Here is a 27,189-nt window from a genome sequence, read left to right as displayed (position 1 = left end):
TCATTTTAATACACTTGACGACGCCATCTTGAGTCGGACAGTTTCTTCGTGAAGTTTTAAAGCTTTAAACAACTTACATAGACATCGTGAAATAAACCAACATGGGAGCTTGTTTAGCCCTGGGTTCCCTGGCCAGTTGTGTAAGTAAACATTTACCGGTTGTTGTGTCGCTTTATAACAAATGTACACTTTGTAATTTTAACATTTTTGTGGCTAATTTGGCTGCGCGTTGTTTAGCTAAGAAAACACTGCGTTATGATATCGACGCAACGTCAAGTGAAACTAACGATACAAGCTGATATTTTACTGCAGACGTAACGTTATGTGTCATGTGACATTACATTTAATTTAAATAGTTTAACACTAGTTACTGTTTTAATGTGGTATACATATTAAAGCAAGATAAACTTTAATGTTAAATCAATTTGAAATGTGTCTTCCCTGTGAGGAAGTCGTTGAAATAAGCAACCCAAACATTTAAAGTTGACAAACTGCCGTTTTTTGAACATTATATTCAACTTAAACTGACTTTTAAACCGGCTAGATGTATTTAAATATATATAAGATGTTTAAATGTTAATTTTAATAATGCTAATACCAGATATGTGAATATTGTTTAGTGTGAGAGCAGCAGGGCCGTCTGTGCTGTCATATGACTTAATGTACAGTAACGTTAAACTTTCAGGCCAATTTCTACCGTCAGTATTTTCATATGACTGCAGTCAGATAGTAATATGAACGTAATATCACGCTGTTTGTTAGATATGCAAGGTGTTTTGTAGAGAGGCGCATTTCCGGGTTTTACCCAGGCTCTGAGGCCGCCCCATCTGGAGTAGGGCGTCACTGTTTGGTTTCTGTGTTCTTGTGCTCATCTTAATCTGTCTTGTCTTGGTTTAAATCTGATCCTTTTGTTGTTTATTTACCCACATTGGACTTTTCCCACGTTTTATACGTTATATATTTACATATACATTTAATTTCAGTTCATATATGTGATATCTCTGACACTGATGAAGGACAAGTGTGGGACAAGTGATTGTAGGTCAAATACACCCATATCCAGAAGATCCAACTACATACATACATCCACAAAAAAGTTATAACCATCTTCCACACAGGGGAAGGATACAATTTCCAGGACAATGTATACTTACACCAAAGGGCAAGCCAAAATCTCAAGGCACCCCTGTATGTAAGATAATGCAAGATAATGTGATGTGTCACACACTTATAATTCTCTGGCATGAACCGCAACAAATAGGTTCCCTGTGAAGGCTTTTAAATTACAATAAATCAATTTGCATTTTTAAGTAGAGTTTATCTCTTTATCAGGAAATGGGTGTGTACAACGTACTGATATAGTCAATTAAAAATCCATTCATAAGTTTTTGTATAGGTGCAGTTGAACATTGCAATAATAATGTCAGGTTATCACAGAATCCCAGGGCGCAGCTGGATTTGCATCATGGCACCATTTGAGAAGAACTGCAGTAGGTCACTAATAAAAGATGCAACTGTGGCACAGTTGTAAATTTTACCACAGGTAGACAGATCTCATTTGGATCAATATCTAGAGGGTGTTTTTTTTTTCATTTATATTACGATATTTTCAGTGTTTTCCCTTCACTTTTCCTGTGATTCAGTGTGGGCCTGGGCATCAGTAGCTATTTTTGATAGGAGTGCCATATATTTCAGTATTGAAAACAAGATAATTTAAAGATAAACTTCTCAGATGTTAAAGGTTCAGTGTGAGGATTAGCGGGAATATATTTGCAAAAATAGAATACAGTATAATAAGTGTGTTTTCTGTAGTGTATTATAACCTGAAAATAGGAGTTGTCACCTTATGATGAGCCGTTTATATCTGCATAGGAAGCTGCTCCTCGTCCACGGAGTCCGTCATGTTGCACTGCTATGTTTCTACAGTAGCCCAGAATGGACAGATGAAACATCGGCCCTAGATAGGGCCAATTCTGTTTTCATGTCAGCCATGATAGTAAGCATCCCCTCAGCGTCAGAAAAATACTGATTTTTTTTTAATATGTAACTGCTTAATTACGTGCTTTTAGCATCATCGGGTCTGTTTGTTTTGGAGTAGAGGAGACCTCTGCGGATAATTCAGTTCTCAGATGACGGCACTGAGCCATCGACCTGTCTGCAACCAACCAACAGCATCGCAGGAAACATAATCACCTGGTCTGTTTGTTTCAGAGTAGAGGAGTCCTCTGTGGATAATTTGGCTCTGGTAAAAACCTTCTGAACAATAACACTGAAGGAATCCTAACCAGGAGTTCACACCCAGCACATGGGAGAAGTTTCAGCTTGTTGCAAACTGCAGTCCTCACAGTGAGATGCTTCTAAATCCTACACATTGCTCTTTTAAATTGCCAAAGAGCAAGCAGCCATACCTAAAATCAAATCTTACAAAATAAGACATGTAAATGCCACCTTGTATTTGTGATGTGATTTTTAATATCCTTTGTTATCACCATGAGTTTTTTGTAATATTCCTAAGTAAATTTGAAGTTGTGATTTGTGTAGTTTTTGTCTTGGCTGTATTTATTAGTTATTTTTAAGAGGTGGTTGTTGCCAAGGCAGTAAGGCTTTGGCAAGTGTGAACCATGGCAACTGTATTCTTCTCGTCACGGTCACAGTATTTACACCAAGGGCCTGTGTACTCTGGTGCATATTTAGGGAAGGATGGCTGATCTCAGCTACAGTCTCCGCCTCAGTGCTTCAAACATCTCTCAGCAGTCTGTGTCTGAATCATGCAGGAATCCTCAGTGATCCTGTCCACGGCGCTGGATAAGAAACAGAGAGAGGGAGAGCTTTGTTACGATGGCAGCTCTAATCACAAGCCTGATTACTGCTGCTGTAAAGCATCATTTGTCTTTGCTTTTCTGGAAGTGTGTAAAAGAAGGAGAAAGATGGTTGCCCTGACAGCAGACACAGTGTTATTTGTTTTGTTTTTTCCACCCACCGCAGTTGTTGCAAGCCATGCATACATTACCCTGATTATCCCATCCTTGTCCTTGAGTTTAATAAAACATATGAATCTGTATGAATGCCCAAGCTAATCGTCTCCCTCGTCTGTTCTCCAGGCGTCCTGTTTGTGCGGCTCGGCCTCCTGCCTCCTGTCGTCATGCTGCCCATCAACGTACAGCTCCACCATCAGCCGGCTGGCCTTCTCCTTCCTGCTGCTGCTCGGGACCATGGTGTCTGTCATTATGATTCTCCCAGGCATGGAGGAACATCTTAAAAAGGTACATCAAATGAGACTAGATTAGATCAAATTTAATGGGCCACACTGGGCTGTTACATAAGACACCTTTAATCGTTTCATAAGACCCAAGTATCTTTGAATTTTCTCAGCCCACGTGTCATTTCCAATTCGAGACGAAATAGGAAAATAATTCAAATTAGTTTCATAAGGCTGTAACCCAGCAACAGTGACACTGTAGAGCGGCTGGACAGGATGTTCTGATTATGTGTTTATTCTTCTACCAGCAGTCTCTCTTTTTTTAAAGATCATCCAAATTCAAAAAGCCTTCCAGTTGACCCAGTTTAATCCTTAGTTCACTGACCCATTATCTCCTTTGTGTGCTTCACACTATCAGATTCCAGGTTTCTGTCTTGGTGGCTTGTCCATACCTGGCATAGAGAACAAGGTGAACTGTGACATCATTGTGGGCTACAAGTCAGTGTACCGCATGTGCTTTGCCATGGCCTGCTTCTTCTTCCTCTTCTCCATCATCATGATCCGAGTGCGCAGCAGCAAGGACCCCAGAGCCACCATCCAAAATGGGTACGTATTGTGCACCACAGCCTCAGCACCACAGTCGTATACGATGAAGGCATACTGAACTCTGCTGGCCAAACGTGGGGGCTGCACCTCTAAGATTGTAGCATACTTGTTCTGTACTTCTGTACTTACAACAACCTTTTCTCCTCTCAGATTCTGGTTCTTCAAGTTCCTGCTGCTGCTTGGCATAACTGTAGGTGCTTTCTTCATTCCAGAGGGCATGTTCACAACAGGTATGAAGCCCAGACCTGTTATCAGAGTCTTTATTTATCAGTTACTTTATTGCCAGGTTTCTGTTTTATCTAAGCTGAGCATACAAGTACGCTCTGATTAAGGTCAGACTGAAAGCTGCATAGATGTAGGTGTGAGTGTGTTGAAATCTTTTCTACCACCAAACTGTCAAGAACTGAAAGCTTCTCTTTTCTTAACTGTGATCAGAAAGTTTGTGATTTAAATGTCAACTTTCAATTTTTATTATTTTATTTAGGCAAACTTTTTGTATGACTGCTTCTGTTCATGTAGCTTCTAATTTTTAGAGATGGATTATCGTCATTTTGGGTTCATGGTAAATAACTACTTGTAATCATCAAATAAAACTGCATTTCATGTTGTAGAAGAAATGTTGAAGAACTCGCAGTTGTCTCTTCTGATCTTGATTGTTCATGTATGAGTTAATCAGTTCATATATAATAACCAGAACTGACCGTGTTGACCTACAATGACCTGCACTGATAGTTCTGCTTCATGGTTTGGTGTTGTAAATAAATGCCACTGTCATTGCACAGCCTAACAACCCTCTAAACCCAAATCCATTTCTGTCTGGTCTCAGTGTGGTATTACTTTGGCGCGGTGGGCTCTTTCATCTTCATCATCATCCAGCTCATCCTGCTGGTGGACTTCGCCCATTCCTGGAACCAGGTCTGGCTGGAGAAGGCAGAAAATGGAAACCCAAAGTGCTGGTTTGCAGGTACAACGGCAACACACTCCCTCATTTACCCCAATAAACCTTTAAGCGTAAAAGTTAGTGTTTGTCCGATTTGAAAGGCAGTGCCTGTATTCTAGGTTTCAGAGCGCAGCATTGCTGTACTTTGTAGTTCTGCTGTGGAGGATCTCAGGGATGTGGAGGAAATGTATTTGACCAACATATCAGATAAACAGTCAGGAGCCAGCCCATTAGAAGATTTAAAGACTAAAAGCAAATGAGTAACGACATTTGTTTTTCTCACAGGTCTGCTTTTCTTCACCATCACCTTCTACGCCCTGGCCTTCACTGCTCTTGTGCTTTTCTACGTGTTTTATACCCAACCTGACGACTGCACCGAGCACAAGGTCTTCATCAGCCTCAACTTCATATTCTGCATTGTTGTGTCCATCGTGGCCATTCTGCCCAAAGTTCAGGTAATAGAAGACGGACGTTGATGACTATTTTTGGACTGAAGCTCCTAAATGTTGATATTTTGTGCCCTAATCCTTCACGTATAATACGCGACCAATTATGTGTGTATATCAGCAAAAAATGAGCATAACTGCTGTTTGATGCTGAATTTCAAAGACAAGCTTATATGAAATTAACATTGGTCCTAGCTGTGACCTTTTGTTATCTCTGCACGCAAGGACAAAATCACTTGACTGCTGAAGAGAGTTTTGTTCTACAGGCACAATGATTTATTTTCTGACTCAACACCATACCATTATCTCTACAGGAGGTTCAGCCCAGCTCAGGCCTGCTCCAGGCCTCCATCATCACCCTCTACACCATGTATGTCACCTGGTCAGCCATGACCAACAACCCCAGTAAGTCCGATGAATCTGAGTCGCAACACAACTGACAAAAGAAACAAAAAACAAATCCCTGCAACTACTTTTCAACTTTTTTTAAACGTTGTTTTCTGTGTTTTCGAACTCAGACCGCAAGTGTAACCCCAGTCTGTTGAGTTTGGTCCAGCCCAGCAGTCCAACTCCAGCGCCAGGACCTGCACCTCCTACCCCAGCCCCTGGAAACACCCAGTGGTGGGATGCACAGGGCATCGTGGGACTGATCATTTTCTTGTTCTGTACTCTTTACGCCAGGTATATATTATATTGCTGGTGTTTTTAGGCTTCATGTTGTCATGATGATTTGCCTGTATAGAAATACATTTTTAGAAGTAGTCATGGAAGACTGAAACAAAAAGCTTATTTGGGAATAGTGTAGTTTACTTTTGCAACATATAATAGTATAATATAAGCAGAGGGAGGGCAGCAACAACCCAAAACAAGAGACAAAAGACGACAATAACGCGACAATCAGATAATTGAAAGAGTCAGAGAGGAAGTTACGAAATGAAAAGTGATTTTTTTAGAAATGTAACACTAGGTTCTCCAAATGTGACAAAGTGGTTGTGCCAAATAAAAAAAGCCAAGATAACAAAACCAGGCCTCAACTAACCTCTACCTCTAAAACAAAACACAAACTGAAAACCTAACTGTCTTATCTAAAAAAAAAAAAAAAAAGAGCTTCACCAAACAAATGCATGGGTGGCAGCAACCTAGTGTTTCTAACCACAAATAACTCTGTGAAGGAGATGTATAAGGTACACACTCACCTGTTGTCCTCAACCTCCTGCCACATACGTTTAATTACTAAGAAGATCTGCAGTTCGATCCCAGGCTCCTCCGGTCGATGTCAAAGTATCCTTGAGCAACACACTGAACCCCAAATTGCTCCTGATGGCTGTTCCATTGGTGTGTGAGTGTCAAAAAGCTGAGTAGGCAGGACACTATGCTGGCTCCATGCATGCTTGAATGACTTTTTATTTAAATGGAGTCTTGTGGCCGTGGCAATAGCAATTTCGAGGCTGTTTCTATTTACTCTTTAGCAAAAAAGGTCTATTTCTGTACGGATCCTTGTCATAATGTTGCAAGCAGAATTAGAAAGAGATGGTCGCTAACTTTGGTCCTCATTTGCTCTCGCTCGCCACAGCATCCGCTCCTCCAACAACACCCAGGTGAACAAGCTGATGCAAACTGAGGATGGCCAGGGTCTGACCACCGACATGGTGGTTGAGGAGGACGGAGTCCGACGGGCTGTGGACAACGAAGAGGACGGCGTCACCTACAGCTACTCCTTCTTCCACTTTAGCCTCCTCCTGGCCTCCCTCTACATCATGATGACCCTCACCAACTGGTACAAGTGAGTATCTGTTTTTTGTTGTCCTCGGCAAACCCTTTCAGACTTGCTGCAAAACTGACTTCTCTCTGGTTTTGCTTTGGCTCACCAGGCCGAACACCGACTACGACACCATGCAGAGCACCATGCCAGCCGTGTGGGTGAAGATCTGCTCCAGCTGGCTCGGCCTGGGGATCTACCTCTGGACCCTGGTGGCCCCGCTGGTTCTCCCCGACAGAGACTTCAGCTAAAAACGGTGAAGTCTGACAATATGTGGCCACTTGCCTCTTGCTATTTGCACCTTGGAGAATGATAGCTTTAGCCTCAAATTGATTGATTTGCTTCCAACTCCACATTTAAATCGGAGAATGTAAAAGTTGATAGCTTAAATGTTGATTGTTGTAGCTCAAGTTGAAACAAGCAGTTGTGCAGGAACATAAAAATGTTTGAGCTGAGCTTTAATCACACATTCCAGTTTTTCCACCTCAGGTTGTTTTTTATATTTTTTTTCTTCCACTGTTACAAATATTTTAACAGAGAGCACTAACTGCCTTTTACAGGACAAGACCAAATTAACCTTTCGGGGAACATTTTGATATTTTAGCTTTGGTTCACTACATGTAAGTTAGCTGGTCCTACTGGGCTTTCACTTTGATTTTATGGAAAGGTATTCAAATTTTCTAGATTAACTCTTTCCTAGTTATGAATTTTATATGACACAGCTTTGTTCTATTGCCTGATTTTATAACAAGAGTGCCTTATTATATTTTTTACACAAGCTATTCAGGAGGAACGTTTTTGATATCTTTAAAGGGACGTTCTGTCTTCACTGTTAAGTTACTTCCTCAATATAGTGTATGTTCACTTTTCATTATAATCAATAAAGTTGACATTGTTTAATATCTTTAATCGGATTGTATGCAACATTTCTGTCCTGTAGGTGGGGCTGTTGTCCATCAAGTTAGACTCCCCTATGTAGGATATGTTTCATTATGCAGAGTGCATTTGTACATGTGTGTTGTAACCTGTTCTTTTTATACATTTGACTTTGTGAGTCGGCCCGTGCTTTCTTTAGAGGAGGCAAACACAATGTCATCAAGTCTGCAGCAGGGATTTCCAAATGCTTCACTGCCCTCCCTCCATTAATCACATGATCCTGCTAAAGTGTGATTTATTGTGCTCCTTCGATGCAGGATCCCCATACGCGCACACACACACACACACACACACACACACACGCATTTGGCAAGTAATGCAGGGGGAATGTGTTTTCCCCTATCACAAGATCAGCATAAGCAGAGGGGCTGAACACAACACTTCATTTTACTTCACAATATTCATTCAAGACTTGTGTTGGGGAGGAACAACAAATGACCGGCCTCTGACGTCGTGCTTGGACATCCAGAAACATTACTGTGTACATTTCTACCCAGATAGTCAAAATGTATTTTCCTAAACATGGGATACTCTTTATGACGTCCCCTGCTTGTTTCGATTTTCTTATCTGTTCCTTTCATATTACACATAAAATCAGTTTACATGCATTATCAGCCATCACACTACAACCAGATTTTAGTCTCACTAAAAATCTGGAACAAAAGAAAATCACACAAGACAAAAATATAGGGCAAAAATATAACTAAATATACGATACAAATATAAACATGCAGAGCAAAGTTGAGGAGGAGCAGCCATCTTGGTTGTATGCTGCAGATGCTGTATGTGCAGCAGATGTGTTTTGCAGTTATGTTGTGGTTCAATGAATGAAATGCATTCACAACACTTTTAATGCACCACATAAATCACAGTGATGGAGTAAAGTTAGTTACTACTAACTTACACAAGAGACAGTGTGAAATAGAAAAAAATATATCCAAAGATTTAGATCTCATATCATGCTCCAAAAACACTACACACTACATTTCCCATAATGCAACCAGTAGTATCTTTTCATTAGACCGTCACTGGCTGATAAATTCAAATGTCTTTCAGGTTCTGCGTGTCCAGATGTGTTGCAAGCTGTCTTTAAAACAGTCCTCAAGTCTAAGCCAAAATAACCTTATGACATCATCAGGTTTTTCCCCAGATTTATCCTTTAGATTTGACAATCAAGTCTGTCATCATGTTCATATTAGCCATTTCCTGTTTGGAAGAGATTGTCATAGTCAGATCCACTTAACTTACCAAACTAATAAGGATTAAAGGAGCAGTATGTAAGATTTAGGCGAGGATTGTAGATTACAACCAGCTGAAACTTCTCCTGGTTAGAATTCTGTCAGTGTTCAATAATGGGTAACACTTTACTTACACTTTACTTGAAGGTATCTACATAAGGGTGACGTAACACTGTCACAACTATGACATGACACGGTCATGAACCTGTTATGAACATTGTGTACATGTCATAAATGTTTATGACTGCTGTCATTAAGTGTCATTCGGTTTTTGTAATGACAAGTTGACATTGTTTGGGTTGTCTTGATTATGACAACTTGACACTAATCAAAGTGACATTACCAGAAGTTGTCTTTGTCATAACAAGTTGACATTACATTTGTTTGGGATGTCCTTATAATGAGAGGTGCATTTCTTGTCAATGTCAGCTTGTCATGACAAAGACATCTTCTGGTAATGTCATCCTGGTTAATGTCAAGTTGTCATAATAAGGACATCCCAAACAAATGTAATGTCAACTTGTCATGACAAAGACAACTTCTGGTAATGTCACTTTGATTAGTGTCAAGTTGTCATAATCAAGACAACCCAAACAATGTCAACTTGTCATTACAAAAACCGAATGACACTTAATGAAAGCAGTCATAAACGTTTATGACATGTACATAATGTTTATGATGGGTTCATGACAGTGTCATGTCATACTTATGCCAGTGTCACGTCACCGTTATGTAGATACCTTCACGTAAAGTGTTACCCAATAAGGTTCAGGTGGTTTTTATAGGGAGTGTCAGATATCCACAGAGGTCTCCTCCTCTCTAAAACAGGTGATAAAAACCAGTAAAAACACTGAATAAAGCAGCTTCACATTACAAATCATTGGTTTTCCTACACTGTTTAGCATGTCAGAGATGGGTCATAAGCCTGGCACCCGCTGATGTGTGACCACCGTATTTCTCTGATTACTTAAGATCCAGATGTTCAGGAAGTGAGAGATCACTTCCTCTTCAAAACGCCAGACCTGCTGATTTAAACCAATAAAAACACTGAGTAAAGCAGTTTCACACCGAATGCTTTCATCACAGAGGAGCTGCCAACGTTGGTGATGGACATGAGAACACAAATGTCCCTATCCAGAGCCAGTGTTTGGTTTGTCTGTTCTGAGCTACTGTAGAAACATGGCAGTGCAGCATGGCGACCTCTGTGGACAAGGACCCGCTCCTTATGTCGGTATAAACGCCTCATTCTAAGATAATGAAAACACGATTCTTATTTTCAGGTGATACACTAAATTAAACCTTTTTATTTCTGCCAATTTAACCCCATAAATCCTACACTCTTGACCTGCAGGTTTTACCCCATAAAAGATGAACCACAGAGGTAACATCAGGAAGCAGTCAGTGGAAGTGTTCCCTCTGAGCTGACAGGGTTCTTGACATACTGAACACCAAGCAGGCTAATTTGGCACAGTGACTGGTTATATCAGTAATCTCTCTCTTGGCCCATTTCTTTCTCCAGAAACCCAGCCTGCTCACACAGGTAGCATTTAATGGTTAGTGATGTGCAGGTACACGCCTGCTACACCTTGGCACTGTCTTTACACAGCCAGACCATCCAGAAACAGTAGACGTGAGCCAAGTTGTGATCTGCTCCGCATTGTTATGGCTGACGGTGACAGTGGTAGTCCCCGGCCCAGCTGTGGGCAGCGAGCTGACCTAATGCTGTTATATAACACTGAATTAGGCTCTGATCAGTTGCATAAGCCAGTTATAGGATCACACTCTCATTGGGAGCTCATTATGCTCCTCTGCCTTGGGGGACCTTCACCATCACCATCATCAACAGCAACCGCACCCCTCCTCCTCGGAGGGCAGGAAACACCTGGCAACCAGGTAGAAAAACAAGCTAAATGGAGCCCTGACGCATGGAGGTTTTTATGGGCAGCCCCAGTAGTCTTCATTAGACAGCCGTATGATGTTTATGTCTCACTTGTTATCACAGGTTTAAATAATAGTGGACAAAATCACACTCATAATCACAGAATATGATGTGGGTGTGATTAGATATTAGAAAGGAATATTTATCAGTTTATTTTGTTTATTTTTGTGTGTTTAATTATACATTTTTGTCTCCTTGTATGTTAAATGCTGTTTAAGAGACTTTCCGACACTGACAGTCAAATATATTTATAAAAAATAAAAGTGAACTTAATAGTAGGACATTTAATAATATTAATAATGACAAAAAATATATGTAAACATCTTAATCAGACACTTTTACACCTGTTTTAATCTCAAATTAGCGCAGAAATGAAGCTTTTCTTAATATTTGTGATTCTAATGTTACTGTAAGGGGGCGGGGTCTCGCGGTAGTGCGCGTGGGTTTCAGGCAGCCGCGTGCAGCTGTGGCGGGATGTTGGTAGTGTCATGTCAAGCTAACCGGAATGAGACGCATACAAACCGGAAGTCAGGCGACTTTATCTTCAGAATAACTGCGGAGAAATTTGACAACGGACAGGTTTGGTCACTTTTTATGAACACACCAGCCTTGATTATTTTCCTATGACTCGTGGTGACGCATTACATGCGACGTTATTAATTATTAGCCAGCGTTTCGTAGCTGTATTTCCCTTGTGTATGTACGCTTAATGGCGTTGTATTATTTTCACATTTGAAGGTTAGCGTTGCGTTTATGTGTTCCCTGGCTTTTGTGGGAAAAGTTGTGCCCGGAAACGCTATGTTTCCCGTCAGCCACACATTGACAATGATGATGCTAGCGCGGTGGCAAATTGCAGCATCAACTTTCAAGAGGATTCATTCCGTCCCGCTACCACCACAGCGTCTGGACCAGACCCCTCACAGTGTTAGCCGGTATCAGCTAGCCAAGCTAATCTAAGCTAAAACACGATATGAACAACTACAGCAGACGTGTACTGAGAGATTAGAGAGACAGGTATCAGCAGCTGGAGGTGTTATGGTGAATTGGCATAATTACAGTTGACTGAGGTGTTGCTGAAGATGCCAGTAGCATTGTGTCAAGCTAGCTGAAGTGAAACAAGGCGTTTCCGGGTTAGAATGTAGCCGTTGGCTATCCAGACACGACGCTTTCAATGAACCTACGACCGAAAACAGCTGAATGTAGTCAGCAGTTAACGCTAGATATAAGTTAAATAGCCGATTCACACACAGAAAGAGCGCACTTTGCTTCAGTGTTAGAGCCCTGCTTACCGTCACGCCCCAAGCCTTGTATTTCCATGCTTTTATTCTGAAGGCCATATGTGGACACTTCCTGCCTCGCCTTGACGAACCTGCGCTGACTTGACGCAGCTGGTGGAGCCGTGGCCGCACCGCAGAGAAGTGAAGTTGAGCATCCTGCAGGTAATGTAAGCTCACACATGCTGTCAGTGAGGCGTTGATGGGAGTATCAGCATGTATTTTGCAGTTTTATTTTATTATGATATGTTACAATGCGTGGCAGGACGGGTGATATTATTCAGCATGGTTTTCTTGTCGCTATCTGCTCGGAATGGTGAGATAATGGTAGCTAGCGTTAGGATGGACAGCGTGACCGGAGCTCAGAGGGAGTGATGCCCAGTGTCTGTGATGTGTCTTCGGCTAACATGTTTGAAGGGTGTCCAGCTACCTGAGCTCATCCTGGGCTTGTCCATTCCCAAAACTGGCTTCATTCATTGTTTGAGAGGGAGGAGGAGGAGGAGGTGGAGAGCTGCGGCAAGTCAGCCATAATTTTACCCGGCGAGACAGGAAGTGGAGAGATTTCTTGTTCAAAATAAACGTCTTGATTTTGCTTCTTTGAATAAAATGGGCTCAGGGCGCAGTTGGGCGTTTAGGTCAGCTGAGATGATGTTGAAATACTCGCGTTAAAATACAGAGCAGATCCTTATATCAAACACTAGCATGGGTAGAGATGCTTGGTGTTGTGATGCAGCTTCATTTTGAAAACCGGTTATTTGGATGCTTTGATATTCCTGTGAGCTTGACGCTGATTGTAGTAGCAGAGCTGCATGGCTCTGTCTCTGGGACTATGTAAAAAACTGGAGTAGTCTGACTCCACGGCTGCTCAAATGTTGGCTTAATCAATATTGCCCAGTAGTGACGCTGCTGTTGCTTTATAACCCAGGGGTGCAGGTGTTATGTGTCTCGAATATGTGCAGCTGTCGCCTGTCACCCGGTTACACCATGTTAAAATCTTAAAAGAGACTGTTACACACAGGTGTGTATCATATATATGTATTAGTAATGGCTTTGGGCTACTCAGCAGTTGTGTTGCAGTGGGCTACATCACCGCTATGCGCCCCGTTTGTAGCAAACCAGCCTCCATTCAAAAAATTGGCACTTTAATATATTTTATTAATTCGCCTGTGAGCGCGCATGCCCGCTCTGAACATGACGTTTTATAAACTATTGGTGCTTTTTTAGCAAATATATCACCCACTATCTAGCACTTATTTCACCCATGGTTTAATGTCGTCCAACCATTTTTGTGCACTTATTTTGCACTGTGAGAACACGCACTAAAGATCCATATTTACTGTGTTTATGAATGCCGAATGAACAAATAGACCCTCGATGTATATAAAATACTAATATGTATGGGGTTTTTTTTATACATGCATCTTGTTGAGAAGCACATTTAGGCTAAAATGCGTGATTCGTTTAACGGACTTTGGCAACAGTAAACGAAACCTGTGGGCTCCAGCACTGCCTGCATAATGCCTTCCTGCTGCTGGGACATTTCTGCCTAACCTGCTTGCAAGGAATCCAACATGACATCATGCGTGAGAAACAGTAGGCTACCGTTCAGGGCGGATTTTGTGTGTGTGTGTGTGTGTGTGTGTGTGTGTGTGTGTGTGTGTGTGTGTGTGTGTGTGGCTGCAGGATCAAATCGCCGATAACATTACATAATCACAACTGAGCTTAAATTGGTGGGCTGATTTGGATGTCAGTGTTGTGGCCAAGTGGATAAGCTTTACCCATGTTTCTGTGGATTTTGGCAACTCTTGTGGTTTTACTATTTGTATTCCCGGTTGAACTCAAAACAAATATGCGTGATGATGATGATGGTGGTGGTGATGATGGTGTGCCTACAAAGAGCAAGAGAATGACCTCCTGTACGGATCAACGCTGCAGCCCCAAAACACTCCTCATTGCAATGATGTCTGCTGGATTAGAGGGCATCTGAGGACAGCTAGCTGTGGCTGGCAACATTGCTCTGTTACAAAAACACTTGATACAACAAGGCTTTTTTAATATTCATTTCCTCCATGTGAACTTGATTGGTTTATCATAAGATTTAGAGTAAGATCATTTTCCAAAGGCTCAGAACTATATCTGAATGGGTTTACTGTATTTGATCAATATGATGCATTGTTTGTATCATACTGCCAGCATGGGAGGGAGGGAGCATTGTCTGCAGATGATGATTATTTTCATTGATGAATCTATTAATCATTCTTTTGTATTATTCTGTTTTAGAAAAACATAATAAAACAGCAAATCCTGACATTTAAGGAAGTCGGAGCCTGCGAATATTTCACATTTTTTCCTCAATAAATGATTAAAAATCAGTTATCCAAATTGTTTTGATTAATTTTTCAGTTGATTAATTAACAGATTAATTGACTTATTATTAGTTTTGATTGATCATTTTAGATCTTGTAACACAAGAAAGGTTTCTTGTAAAAATAAAAAAGTAACAGAGCAAATATTTTGTTGTCACGATGGCAGCAATGCACCGCTGTACATCACAGATAGAGTCAGATGCATATGACTTAGAGTACAGTGATTTCTCTATCATTGCACAGTTACAATAAAGTCGTAGTGCTTGCAGTGCATGTGCTCTCATCCCTTAACTTGAACCTTAGGCTTCCTGTCAGTCCATCATGTCGTCCTGCTGTCTCACTCCATCGTGATGGGGTCAGATTTTTGCCATTCTTTTGTCAGACTGAGAATTTCTATCCTCAAACCAAGGCTCCATGGAAAAGCCAGTGGCTGTGACTGTGGTTGTTTATGATCATTTTTCTTCCCCTGGAGTTGTCCTTCACCTCAGGAAGGATGCACAGGGACACAACACTCCACAACTCTGTGTTCCAGCAGTCAGGTTTGATGCTGTGTCCCTGCATCAATCACTCACACAGATGATGAACAGGAGGCAGCTCCTGTCGTTTGTTGTTTGTAGACAGACTGGTCAGGGAAACACTGACCTCGTGCATCTTTTCAAAGCACAGAATATATTCTTCATGTCAGAGATCTGTCTGGAGTACGATGAATATACATATTTAAAGGAGCACACCGCTGATTTCAGACATTACGATCAGTTTACTCGCCATGAGATGTACCACTAAGCCTGAAAAAATGGTTGTATAATGTCTCGTGTGGCTCTGAAGGAAGATTTTCAAAGTCTGGAAAAATAAACCAGATGATGTCATCAGTGAGGGTCTGACAAAGGATGCTATTGAGTTGCAGTAAGGGAATTGTAGCATCCGATGCTTTCGAGTTTGACCCATACTCGGGACGAGAAGTCAGGGTAGTTTGACTCCTGCTTTCTTTCTCTGATACTATTTTGAGTAGAGTCGGGTATCGTTTGGATCTTATTGATTTTGGATCTTAGTGATTCTTGAGGGCTGTGGTCAAACAGGCCGCATGCTTGTGAGTAGAGCGTGTCGCGCAAAGACAGACGCAGGCAGGCTCGTATACTTCGTAGATGAAATGGCGGTCAATCCTAAAATAACACGAATTGAAACACAAAAGAACATCCATGCTTCTTGGAGAAAAGCATACAGCGGGGTTGAGAATAATTACTGGTGTTATAAGAGTAAAGCTCAGTGCGTTGTGTTTGTCGTAGCGAGCGTGTCGTTGGGCGACAGAGAGATGGCGGCGGCGCTGATAGCAAACAGGTGTTAGCAATCAGAGCAGAAAGAGCCTTACCCAGACTTGTGTGCTAGCAACTCTTATTAATCTTATCATAGTGCGGAGACAAAGGTTAATATATTGCTTAATGCAGTCTTGTCCAGTCTGGTAAGAGTGCCAATGTGTAGTTGTTTAGGCAGGCTTTTACAAGCACCTGGTACTTGGCATTTTGGATTCAACTTCCCAGTACAGTACCCAGCCCTACTTTTACGTGCTTCAGCTTTGTGGAAGTGCAGTACTGGAGTACACCTTTAAAATGGTGCCATGCAACTTGTGATTCAGCTTTGTATCCGTCTCTGCTAATCGCTCATTGTTTTATTGATGGTGCTGATCTGTCTCTGTAACAGCCATGTTGACTATTGCTGCTCGCATGAACTCCTCATTCTGACACCTATTTAATGGCCTCAAACGGAAAATATAAAATGCATAACTTCCTATATGCTAGAGTGGACTTCCATTTCCCATTAGTGTGAATCTCGTGATCAGGGTACGGGTTGGATCATTATTGTTTTATATAAATAAGTGATGAAAAGTGAATATTTACTTGCCAAAAAATATTGATGGTGCCGGTCGTAATGTGTTTTACCAGTACTTTTCTCCAGAACAACTTACCAAGCTCTTGATGTGTCATCCAGTGTGTCAAGCATAAACAAAACCATCATCACCGCCATTATCGACGTTCCTGTTTGTTTGTTATGGATCCCTGTAGGTTAGAGTTGCCTCTATCAATCGGGATGTTTCATGGGGGCTAAAGTGGAAGCATAATGGCCTTCTTGTGGCACTGATAGGCCCCGAGCCCAAATGGCTTTCACTGTGTTTTCCACTGGAGCCAGAATGGTGTGTGTGGGTTTTTTTTGACACTGGACATGAGCAGCATGGCTCAAAGGGCAACCAGTCTCGGAGTTAACCCTGCCCGGCTCATAACACATACAGTGGTGGTATGGTAAACATTTATGCGGTGTGCGGAGTCTCAGAGCGTGTCCTGAAGTCCCACGGCGTGCTTTTGCATTATGAAACGGCATACACTCTGGGTTTTTGCTACGGCCCTGTCAAAGGTCCTTCTGTTCGGCCAAGGGCAGCAGAGCCGGTGAGGACAACATTGATATTCATGCAGCTGGTTCTTATGGAGTCACCAGCGGGCGCCTCATCCCTCAAATGTCAGTCATTACAGTGTCCTTGGTAGCAGGTGAAATGTGAGGGTACTTGTATCTCTAGAGCTTCACTGATGTTGTCTGTATCACTCTTCCAGGCACTTAGCGCAGGGAGAACATGCCAAGCACACATACAATCTGAACCTTATTGAATCATAAACAATCTTCTCGGTGGGAGAGTAGAAATGTATTTACCCAGGAAAAAATGTGGAATCGTCCTTTATAATCATGCCTGTCTGAACCCTGTGAGGACAAAGTGAATGTATTTATGACAGGAAATACTATATTATTAACCACATAGGTATTATCTGGCTCTCCTTAATTCAAATATTTATGTTACTTGAGTTAATATGCAATTGAATTACACTGCAGTACCAAAAAATGTTCCTTTTTTGCAATTCCTTAAGGGGTCAGTGCGCTACGAAGGAAGTCACTCTGTCAGTTTTTGTAAATTGTGTGCAACAGCATGAGTGCCTACAAGAAAAGGCTATCAGAAAGTGTGCACGGTTATGCTTGTATTTAAACTCATAAATAACTCACTTATAATTGTACGATTATCACATGTGTGGCTGTGTGGCTGTTGAGAAGACTTTCCTTCAGACGTGGTCAGTCAATATGTCTTTACGAACTCGTTTGTTTTAAGCATATGATGACTAGGGCTGCAACTAACGATTATTTTCATTGTCGACTAATCTGTCGATTATTTCTTTGATTAGTCGACTAATCATTTTATCGAAAAATGTGTTAAAATGTTGTTAAATGTCTGTCTGACTGTCTCTCCCTACTCTGAGTGGGCGGAAGTTCACTGCATAGATAGTTAGCTGCTAAGTTTTGCGGTGTTTGATCTTGCGGGGATGTAGCCATTTTTCTGCCACGGTTCGCGTCCTGTAGGCGATATTTTTGTGGGCGTGTTACACCAAAACCTGTTTCCCCCTGGCAATATTTTTGCAAGCGCACCGTTGCTGGCACCGCCAAGAACGATTGTGATTGGTTGAAAGAATTTAAAAAAAGCCAGGGCGTTTTTTTTTTCTCCAATCTTAAAGTAAGAGTCGGCCCAGCCAGACCTTTCTTTTCTTGAGAAAGGTCTGGTGAGCGAGACTTGTCTCTCCCAAACCCCAAAATGATGTCATCTAATGTCTTGTTTCGTATTCACGCCAAAGGGTTTTAGTTCATCGTCACGGGAGAGTGTGTAAAGCTGCCAATATTTGAACTACTAAAACAGTCACCGATTATTTTAATAGTTGATTAGTCATCAATTAGTCAACTAATCGTTGCAGCCCTAATGATGACCTTTATTTTGGGCATGTTTTTCTACATTCAACAAAAGAAGCCAAAAGTCTCAAATGTTAAAAGTTGGAAAGCAAAGCCAGATAACTTTAACCTAATGCACTTTACAGTTTTAATGCTTCATTGAAGGGCTGCAGCTAACAAATATTTTCATTATCAATTAATCTGCCAGTAAATTTCTCAATTATCTGATTAATAGTTTTGAAGTTTTAAAATAAATCCAGTTTACTGTTGTAGATAACATCTGAAAATATTCATATTTGATAATCTGGAAACTTGTTTTAATAGAATTTGATGCAGATTATTTTAATGGATTAATCAGTTCAGCTCTTCTCTGTGGACACACATGGTCAGTTGGTACCATATAAGTATTGAGATCAATGTGCAGTCTAAACAGTTTAAACATTAAATCTGTAGGTTCTTATGAGTAAACAAATTAAATCTGTGTCCAAACATCCTCTGAGTCATAAGAAGCCAGCTCAGGACACCACAACATTAATTCTTACTATCTAGTACAGTTTAAACAGGAAGTAGGAAATAATCATTCACCGTTCCCTACAGTGGATACTGTACATAATGCTGAACTAGCATTGCTCTTATTGGAACAAATCTCTTCCCGATGTAATATATCATCAAACCCCAAGCTCTTGCCTTCCAACCTGGAAAATACAATTTTTTTTTAACTCTAAGCGACTACAGAAGTAATAAATCATAGATTCCTGCAGAACCTTGTGTTCATGATTTAAGATGTGTCATGTAACCAGCACTCACATGCAAGTTAAGATGTGTTAGAGCACACACACACGTACATCCATGCGTAGATAAGGGTGACAACATTCCAGCTAGTCATGCAGCAGGGGACCTTAGGGTGGCCCTGGTCATCAATCTTTAGGACTTCCCCCAGCAGCAGAGACACAAGCTTTAAATGTCAAAACTGCCGTCAGCGAACAGATTTCCTCGCCGCCGGCAACCGGCCTAAGACGACGGGAGCGGAAATTGACTCTCATCCTTGTTAATGAAAGGACACACTCGCTTGTGTGTGTTTGTGTGTGTGTGTGTTTACATCCTCGCCTACGCATTCGCTTGCCCATGTGCTTGTGCACAGGGAAACGTGTTGGCAGAAAGGCTTGCACGTGTGCTTTGTGGACGCCGTATGCTCGGGTGTTAAGTGTCGTGTTTACATGCAGTGTGTGTGTGTGTGTATGTAGAGGTGCATGGGAATCGAAGTATGTGTGCACTCGCAGCGAGTTGTTAGGCCGTTGGCTGAGCCGCAGCCCTCTGCTGGAAGGGGTTGGATGCCGTCAGTGACCCTGGAGGCGAGCGTATGGGCCCAGCTTGGGTTGCTCTGCGAGGTGGAAAGGCCTCTGGTTTCTGTGACCCCCGTAGAGAGAGCAGCCTGTTAGGCAGAAGGCCTGTCAGCTGCAGTTCTCATTCACAAATCACCTAGTGTACACACACACACACACACACACACACACACACACACACACTCATAAGCCACAAAGTGTACTCACATTCTTGTCCTACGCTGCCCCTGCTCTCTTGAAACATGTCACTCACACAATGTACACACAATAATTGTGTATGATAGTCATTATGGCATTACTATTATTATTAATGCTCTAACATGTTCTTCTTGTAGTTAGTTATATCATAGTTTAACTTAGCATTAATAATGACTGGATTCCATAGAGCTGAATGTGTATATAAAGATGGACGACATGACAGCCCCCAAAAAGTGAAGCCAAAACAATAAATTGAGTGACCTGAAATATGTGCTATATGGCATCTAATGATTATTTTCATTGTGGATTAATCTTTCAGTTGTTTCCCCAGTTAAGTGTTTAGTTGTTTGGTCTATAAAATGTCAGAAAGTGGTGAAAAGTTTTGGTCAGAGTTTCCCAAAGCCAAAGATGATGTCCACAACCCAAAGATATTCAGTTTACTGTTATAAAGGAGTAAATAAAACAGAAAAGATTCACATTTATCAACCTGGAATCAGAGAATTCATATGTTATTTTTCTCTCACAAAATAACTCAAACCAATTATTTTATCAAAATCAATCTCATATAGAGTTACAAGGTTTTTGACCAGCGAATGACAAGATATGTGTTTTGGAACAGCTGCATTTGAGGCATTAAGTGCATTGCATTACAGGTTACAAAGTTTATTGTTCAAATAAACACAAGAAATTTGTGTTCTAGAGAAAGGATCAGCACTCAGTGAATAACCTCCTAAGCCCTATGATAAGCTATTATGGCAAGGCTTAACTATACAGACCAGTGAGCAGTGATAACTAACACATAGTGTTCAGTTTTTTCTGTTGGCGAATACATCTGGCCAAAATCTCTCTTGAAAAATCTCTTGAATTCAGCCAGTGCAAACCCTAGCACCGGGGATCACAGTGTCTGGTGGCAATTAGTGATGTTAGCCTTCATAGAGTGTTTTTTGAGAAAAGGAAATGCTGTACAAACATCCCCTTCTTTATGTAAAATCAGATAAAATCGCCTTGTCATTGTTTGACTTCAACTTCACTGTGTGTGGCACCAAAGATGCTCAATTACAGCACTTCATTCAGCGTAGGTGGGGTGGAGCTATGAGGATCTGCCGACAGTTTGAGGATCCAATGGAGTTATGAAATTTAATCACAAGCTCTTTTTAATACTTTTCATTGGATGATATTTGTAAAAACAGACACATACAGACATAAAGGGAGACTAATAACATTGAAACAACAAGGTCAACAGCGATGATATACAGTCTATGGGAAAGATGCTGAAAAGCTCTTTGGAGCTGAGAGGAAGGGTAGAGTTAGGTGATAAATCAATGGTTTGTCACTAAGAGTGACACACACACAGATGACACAGTGTTTGTATAAAAATATTTATTATAGCAGCTTTATTGTAGCGTGGACACATGCAGCAGTTATAGTACTCTCTGAGGAGAGAGTATTTCAGAGCACAGGGAAACTGACCGGAGTGCATCACAATGACGTCCGCACCACTCTGCGTGTCCCCTACTATCCTCTGCTTACTACTGCTGACATTGTCATCGTCAATCAAGGTCGTATTTTCTGCGAGCACAGAGGACTGTGTGGCACTAGACCGCAGGCTTTTTTTGTTATGTAACAGCAGTTGTGTCTATTTTTCTGGATTTGTCTCACAGTAGGTCTTTTGTCCGTGATCCTCCCGTGATAGAGACTGCAGCGCTGGTAGATAGCCTGGCTTCACGCAGAGCTGCTGCTGACTCAGCTGGTACCTACAGGTAGACCTCGGTGTCATTGGCAGCCACGTCCCAATTATTGCTTTGCATCGTGAGTGTATGTCAAAATATTACGTCTGCCTACAGTAACACTAGCCGCTCCCTGTCTCTCTGTGTGGAAGATATAGATTCTTGGACAGGCAGCCTCTTTGGCAGATTGCCTCACCCCTGTCTGTTGATTCACTGTTGGTGAAATAAGAGAACATATGGCTGCTCTCTGCCTGCATTACATCACCTTGAGATCCAAGCAGATTGGTTTGCATTTACAGCCCGGCTCAAGGAAAAAAAAAAAAAAAAAGAGGCTCATTGTATTCGGATGGTTTTATCCGAGCTGTGTTTGCCACAAAAGTTGGCAGGCTTTTTTTGTTGCTTGAAATAAAAGCAGGTTGGGATGTACTGTTTTGTACTCTGTATCCTGCTTAACCCAGCGCACAGCCCAGCCAGATGCATCAGGCTCAACAGTGTTAGTATTGATCCATCTGAGTTATATCACATCATGCAGAGTTACTGCCCGCTGAACACGTTCAAGCTCCTGTGAAGACTTTGCATGTGGCTGTTATCAGCTGTTCACTGGTTTCCATTAGCTTCCTGATTTCACTTTTCTCCCTGGCTCTTTTCATGCACTGATGCACTCTCACTGCTCTGATATTGGTAGTGATTTGGTTTGAAGCCTCTTTATGGCACCCCGACCTAAACCACTGCCTCTTCTTCCCAAAGCCGTAACACTGTCATTATATGTTTAATCTGACATGTAGATTCAGTCTAACATGCTTTATCCTTCAACCAGATTGGTCCCAATTTAAATCATAGAAAGGTTTTTGTGTTTTGATAGCAGTTCATTTCTGACTTGTCGCCACTTATAAGCAACTTCCTGAGGTGTCATCCAGCACCTCACAGCCTTCATCAGCAGATGGAGTTTGCTCAGTTGTTGTGGAGATGGATGTGCTGACGTGGCAACTTGGCAGCATTCTCATCCATGTTGGCTAAAAGTTAAGCCCGGAAATTCATCCTTGACCTAGAAAATAGTTGGACAAAACACTTTCCAGAGCTTTCATCAGGGGCGAGGAATCCTAAAGATGCTCTGTATGAAATCACACCTGTACGTTTCAGTGTAGGAAATCACTGAAGATAGGAGTAAAATATGCATGTTTTTTAGGCACCAATTCCTCTTTGGCATTCGCACTTTTCGTCTGCTCTCATTTTGTCACACTTCACCCCTTCAACCATTAAGAGTAGCACGGCAGCACTGGTCGAATGAAATGACAAAGAAAAGCAGCCAATACCCACGTTAAAAAGCTGGAACTAATAAATGTGGTGATTAGCAAAATAGTTGCTGATGAATTTTTAATTAATTGACTCATTGATTAATCCACTAATTGCAGCAGCTTCGTCATATTTGCGATACACCCATGTTTGATTGTTGTTCCAGTCATTCCTAAAATAAAATCAATATCTCTTACATTTTAAAGTGGATTAACAAACAAAGTGTTTGCTATTATGATTGCCAAGTACACACCTAGGGAAATGTAATAGATACTTTGAGAAATTTTTGCTTTTGTAAGAATCACATGAAGGTTTATTTTTTTACTTTAGAAAATGTAGGCAGGTGCAATTCCTCATGCGACCAGGTCATGTGAATCTTGTTTTCCTTCTGTCTCCAGAGATATTGATTTACACAGTCGTACGTGATGCTGGCTATTCATTTGACTGCAGGTGTAACCTTTAGAAAAACATCTTTGTCATCATGATGGTGATGAGTGTATGCAAACAGTGTCACAGTTTCAGTCAGCGGCCTTACCGAAACCCACACTCACTCCCTGAAACCACAAACACTCGCCTAACTTAGATGTGGGGACAAATATAGTAAGTGGCCGGTCATTTGTCCTATATTTAGCATTTCCTCCAAATATTTTTAACTTGCTTACTCTTTGCTCACACAATGCCTCCCATTCTATGGCTCTTTGTGCCTCTTTCCTTGTTCCTGATTTGGCTGCTGCTGCTCTAAATATACGTGTTCCCTACATTTCTGTAAATGAACCTGCTGTCAGTGAGTCTGTAAATATCAATTTAACTCTATTTTTACTGTTTCCACTATTTTGGATTTTTTGAAGAGGGGTTGTATAGGGCAATTATCCATAGTTAGGGTATTACATACAGTCGATGTCAGTCGGCACGCCCATAATTTGGAGAAGCAGGCTGAAGTATGATACAGAAGCTAATCCATCTATTGCTGTGCAGCAACAAATCTAATTTTAGCCCCCTTTAAAACAGTTCTCACCCTAAAAGATCTATATCAGTTAAAAGCCCTTTTTAAATAGGAATTGTGCAAATTTGCAGGAAAGCCCAATCAGTCTTCTTTCAGCATTGGCAGTATAAAAACAAAATCGGGGAGTGCAGCAAAATGCCTCCTACCTACTTTTGTTTATACAGAATGTGCCTTTTTCGTGGCAAAGGGGGGCGTGAGCAAGTAACAAAACGTGTAGCTCAGTGACGTACTCCGAGGGAAGCCGCGGCTGGTCAGTCCTTCGGCGATTCTCTCGTAAGTCGACCCGTTCTTCACTGTCCCCGTTATCTGATGGTTAATGGCCTCTTCGTTTGCGAGGGCAAGGAGGGCGCGCAGTTCTTTGTCTCCCCAGTTGCTCATCTTTACAGTGTCTGTCAGGTTTGCATTTCCCTCTTGCTACTAGCTGCTCACTAATTCCTGCTATCAGCTGTTTCCTGTTTATCCACCACCAGTGGCTCGCATGTGCAGTGTCATCAACAGCTCCTCCCACAAGTCATCAACAGCCCCTCCCGTGGCGGAAGGGCGCCTTGTTCTCTTTGAACCAAAAAGGTTCCACCAATATGTCTACCCCTACGCGGCGGAAAATTGGGCACCTCGGATCAACTCACCAATCCAGCTCTGTGTGTCTAAACGCTCGCAGCTTGCCGGCAAAACGGCCCAACATTCGCCAAAAATCTAGCAGTGTAAAAGGAGCTTAAGTGTACGATATATTAAGAGTATTTTTACTGCTTTGCATCTTCGTCAGACAGCCTGTTCTGATGGGGAAGCTGTTGACGACTTCAGTTCCCCATCTATGCTCTCGTCAAAGCAACCAGACTCCATTGACAAAAACAGTAATTTTAGCTCACTGAACAAGGGAGCTGCTGGTCTACCACTGCTTTGACCAGTTAGTTAGTCAGTGTAATTGTGTGACTCTTGTGAATCCAGACTAACCCGTTTAAATGCCGAAGTAAAACAATAGCAGAAACAGAATAACTGCTCAAGGCAGAGGTAGACCAGCAGCTCCTGTGTTCAGCAATGTTAAATCACTGTTTTTCTCAATGGAGTCTGGCTTAGAGTCTGGCTGTTTGAGTGATATAACTGCTTCATTTTAATGTTGGATCACTGTCTGACAGCACTGGAAGCACTGGAAATGGTCTAAATATAGCGTACACTTAACAGACATCGATTTTTTTTTTTACGTGGCTATAATATGTTTTGTTGCTGACCCCTTCATAGCAGTAGATTGCGTAGCTTCCATCTTTGACTTCAGACTGCTTCTCCAAACTCCAATACTGTCTATGGATAAGAAGTACAACCCCACTTCAAAAAATCTGAACTATTCTTTAAATAGCAGAAAAGGAGTTTCCAGTATTTAGATACACTGGCTTTAATAGCAATTTTACAATGATCATCGTAAACTGTGTCCCTATTTGGAAGTCACAGGTACAGTATGTGTTTCGTGATTCAAATCCTTTCCCCTGCTGTATAATTTAAGGCCATGAAGTATCGACTTTTATCGGCCTGCGATGCTGACCAAGGGACTGCAGGAACATCAGCCAGTGTCTGGCACAGCTTCCCGCGGCCTGTAAGCAGGGTTTTTCCTGGCTCAAAATAGGGCTTTGGTGGTGGACCACCCGTGCAGATCAGTATGCGGAGCATGATTGACTGAAACTGTAAAGAGATTGCTCAGCGCTTTGGTGGTCCATGCTGCACATCTGTCCGTGCACATGAGCTTCCTGTAAATGTTGACAAGGATAATGGAGCATTTATCAGTGCTTATTACTGACACTAAGGCATGTGGTTTAAAATAAAATACATCCAGTAACATTAATGCTCCTAAAGGCATCAGTAAAAATGAAATGCACATTATTGTTAGAACTCTGAGTCACATCAGACAACTGGTCACAGATTCACTGGCAGACGATTAGTTTGCAGTTCTCAGACTTTGCTTTGTTTACAAACTATGATGCAATGGCAGTGCTGCTTATGTGTCACCAACACTCAGATGATCTAATATAAACAAAGGTCAAACTTGATGAAATAACTGCCACATATGCTGAAACAGCAATTAAGAGGTGGTAATTACTACACGTTTATGCTTTAACACTTGGCAAAAAGTTCCTGCACAAGTGAGCAGAAAACAAACGTCTTGACATTCACATTGGAATATATGAGCTATTCTTAGTTGATTGTGTTGACAGCTCTCAGTGTCCACTTTGGCTGTTAATGTTTCACAGTTTGACAGGACAAACTGCTGCTCAGCCCTGAAACAAAATCAAACAGCATAATGAAGATACTGAACAAAATTTTAAATGCAACACTTTTGTTTTTGCTCCCATATTTCACAAATGGCTAAAGATTGATGACTTTTTTATGCACTCTAAAGACTAATTTCTCTTAAATTTTGGTTGCAAACTTGTTAAAATCCAATCCAATCATTTCTCCAAAAAATTTTTTTCTTGATTTTAACACTGGAGTGGTCCCGTAATACATTCAGATGCATAGATGAGGTACATCAGCAGTAACAAAGTACTGAAGAAAGGTTCCAGCTTAATTTCCACCCACCAGAACACCCTAAATTCACCCACCCAGAACAGAAAAACAACCCGTAAGAGGACACACACTCTCACCCATGCACACAGAGGACACGCAAACAATGACAAGCAGTGCTCAGTTAGTCATTTTCAACGTCAATAGTTAGGGAGTCTATGTGGCTTAGAAAAGGTTGCCACGTCTCATAGAATGTACATAAGGAACCCTTGAGGGAAAACCTTATCTTCTCCAAAGTGATACATTGCAGTATTTCATGGATCCATTTATTGTGAGTGGGGGGGTATGAGTCCACTTAAGGAGGATGAGCCTTCGAGCGAGTAAGGAGGAAAATGCAATAATGTGCTGTGAGGATTTAGACAGGCCATGTGTGGGGGAGATGCCGAAGAGGACCACAAGGGGCTCTGGATTTATGGTTCGGCCTATAACGCTAATTGTTTTGAATATTGCAGACCAGTATTCCGATAGTCTTGGACAGGTCAGAAACATATGAACGTAGTCAGCAGGGGAGCCTTTGCACCTATTACACTCATCTGTTCTGTCGGGGCAGATTTTGGCCAGTCTAGCGTTAGTGAGATGGACTCTGTGCAAAATTTTGCATTGCAGCAGACCATGTCTTGCA

General features: G+C 41.5%; 2 protein-coding genes across 3 annotated transcripts in view; both read left to right on the top strand.

The window, feature by feature from the left end:
• On the top strand, window positions 1–7,859 carry serinc2 (serine incorporator 2). Its single transcript, XM_049602758.1, has 10 exons — window positions 1–140; window positions 3,102–3,263; window positions 3,618–3,805; window positions 3,956–4,035; window positions 4,632–4,769; window positions 5,031–5,200; window positions 5,506–5,596; window positions 5,710–5,872; window positions 6,765–6,974; window positions 7,063–7,859. The coding sequence occupies exons 1-10, from the start codon at window positions 102–104 to the stop codon at window positions 7,199–7,201; spliced, it is 1,380 nt and encodes a 459-aa protein (XP_049458715.1). The 5' UTR covers window positions 1–101; the 3' UTR covers window positions 7,202–7,859.
• Window positions 7,860–11,669: 3,810 nt separating this feature from the next.
• The window catches only part of hivep3a (HIVEP zinc finger 3a), a 53,352-nt gene continuing 37,832 nt past the window's right edge, over window positions 11,670–27,189 (top strand). Inside the window, exon 1 of one of the 2 annotated variants that reach the window (XM_049602744.1) lies at window positions 11,670–12,502. The gene's annotated coding sequence lies outside the window, so the exon portion shown is untranslated. The remainder of the gene's footprint in view (window positions 12,503–27,189) is intronic. The other variant, XM_049602745.1, reaches the window with a different exon arrangement.

Source organism: Epinephelus fuscoguttatus, linkage group LG17 (assembly GCF_011397635.1).
Source record: "Epinephelus fuscoguttatus linkage group LG17, E.fuscoguttatus.final_Chr_v1".
NCBI classification, from domain to species: Eukaryota; Metazoa; Chordata; class Actinopteri; order Perciformes; family Serranidae; genus Epinephelus; species Epinephelus fuscoguttatus.
Note: the sequence above shows the minus strand (reverse complement) of the source record. Positions and strands in the feature narration are given on the sequence as shown.

What these genes read in the sequence shown, in the direction of transcription:
- serinc2 (XM_049602758.1), top strand. Translation starts at nt 102, where the DNA reads ATGGGAGCTTGTTTAGCCCTGGGTTCCCTGGCCAGTTGT. An exon ending in TGGGTTCCCTGGCCAGTTGT is followed by an intron (nt 141 to 3,101) that starts GTAAGTAAACAT and finishes TCTGTTCTCCAG; the next exon opens with GCGTCCTGTTTGTGCGGCTC. An exon ending in AGCCATGACCAACAACCCCA is followed by an intron (nt 5,597 to 5,709) that starts GTAAGTCCGATG and finishes TTTCGAACTCAG; the next exon opens with ACCGCAAGTGTAACCCCAGT.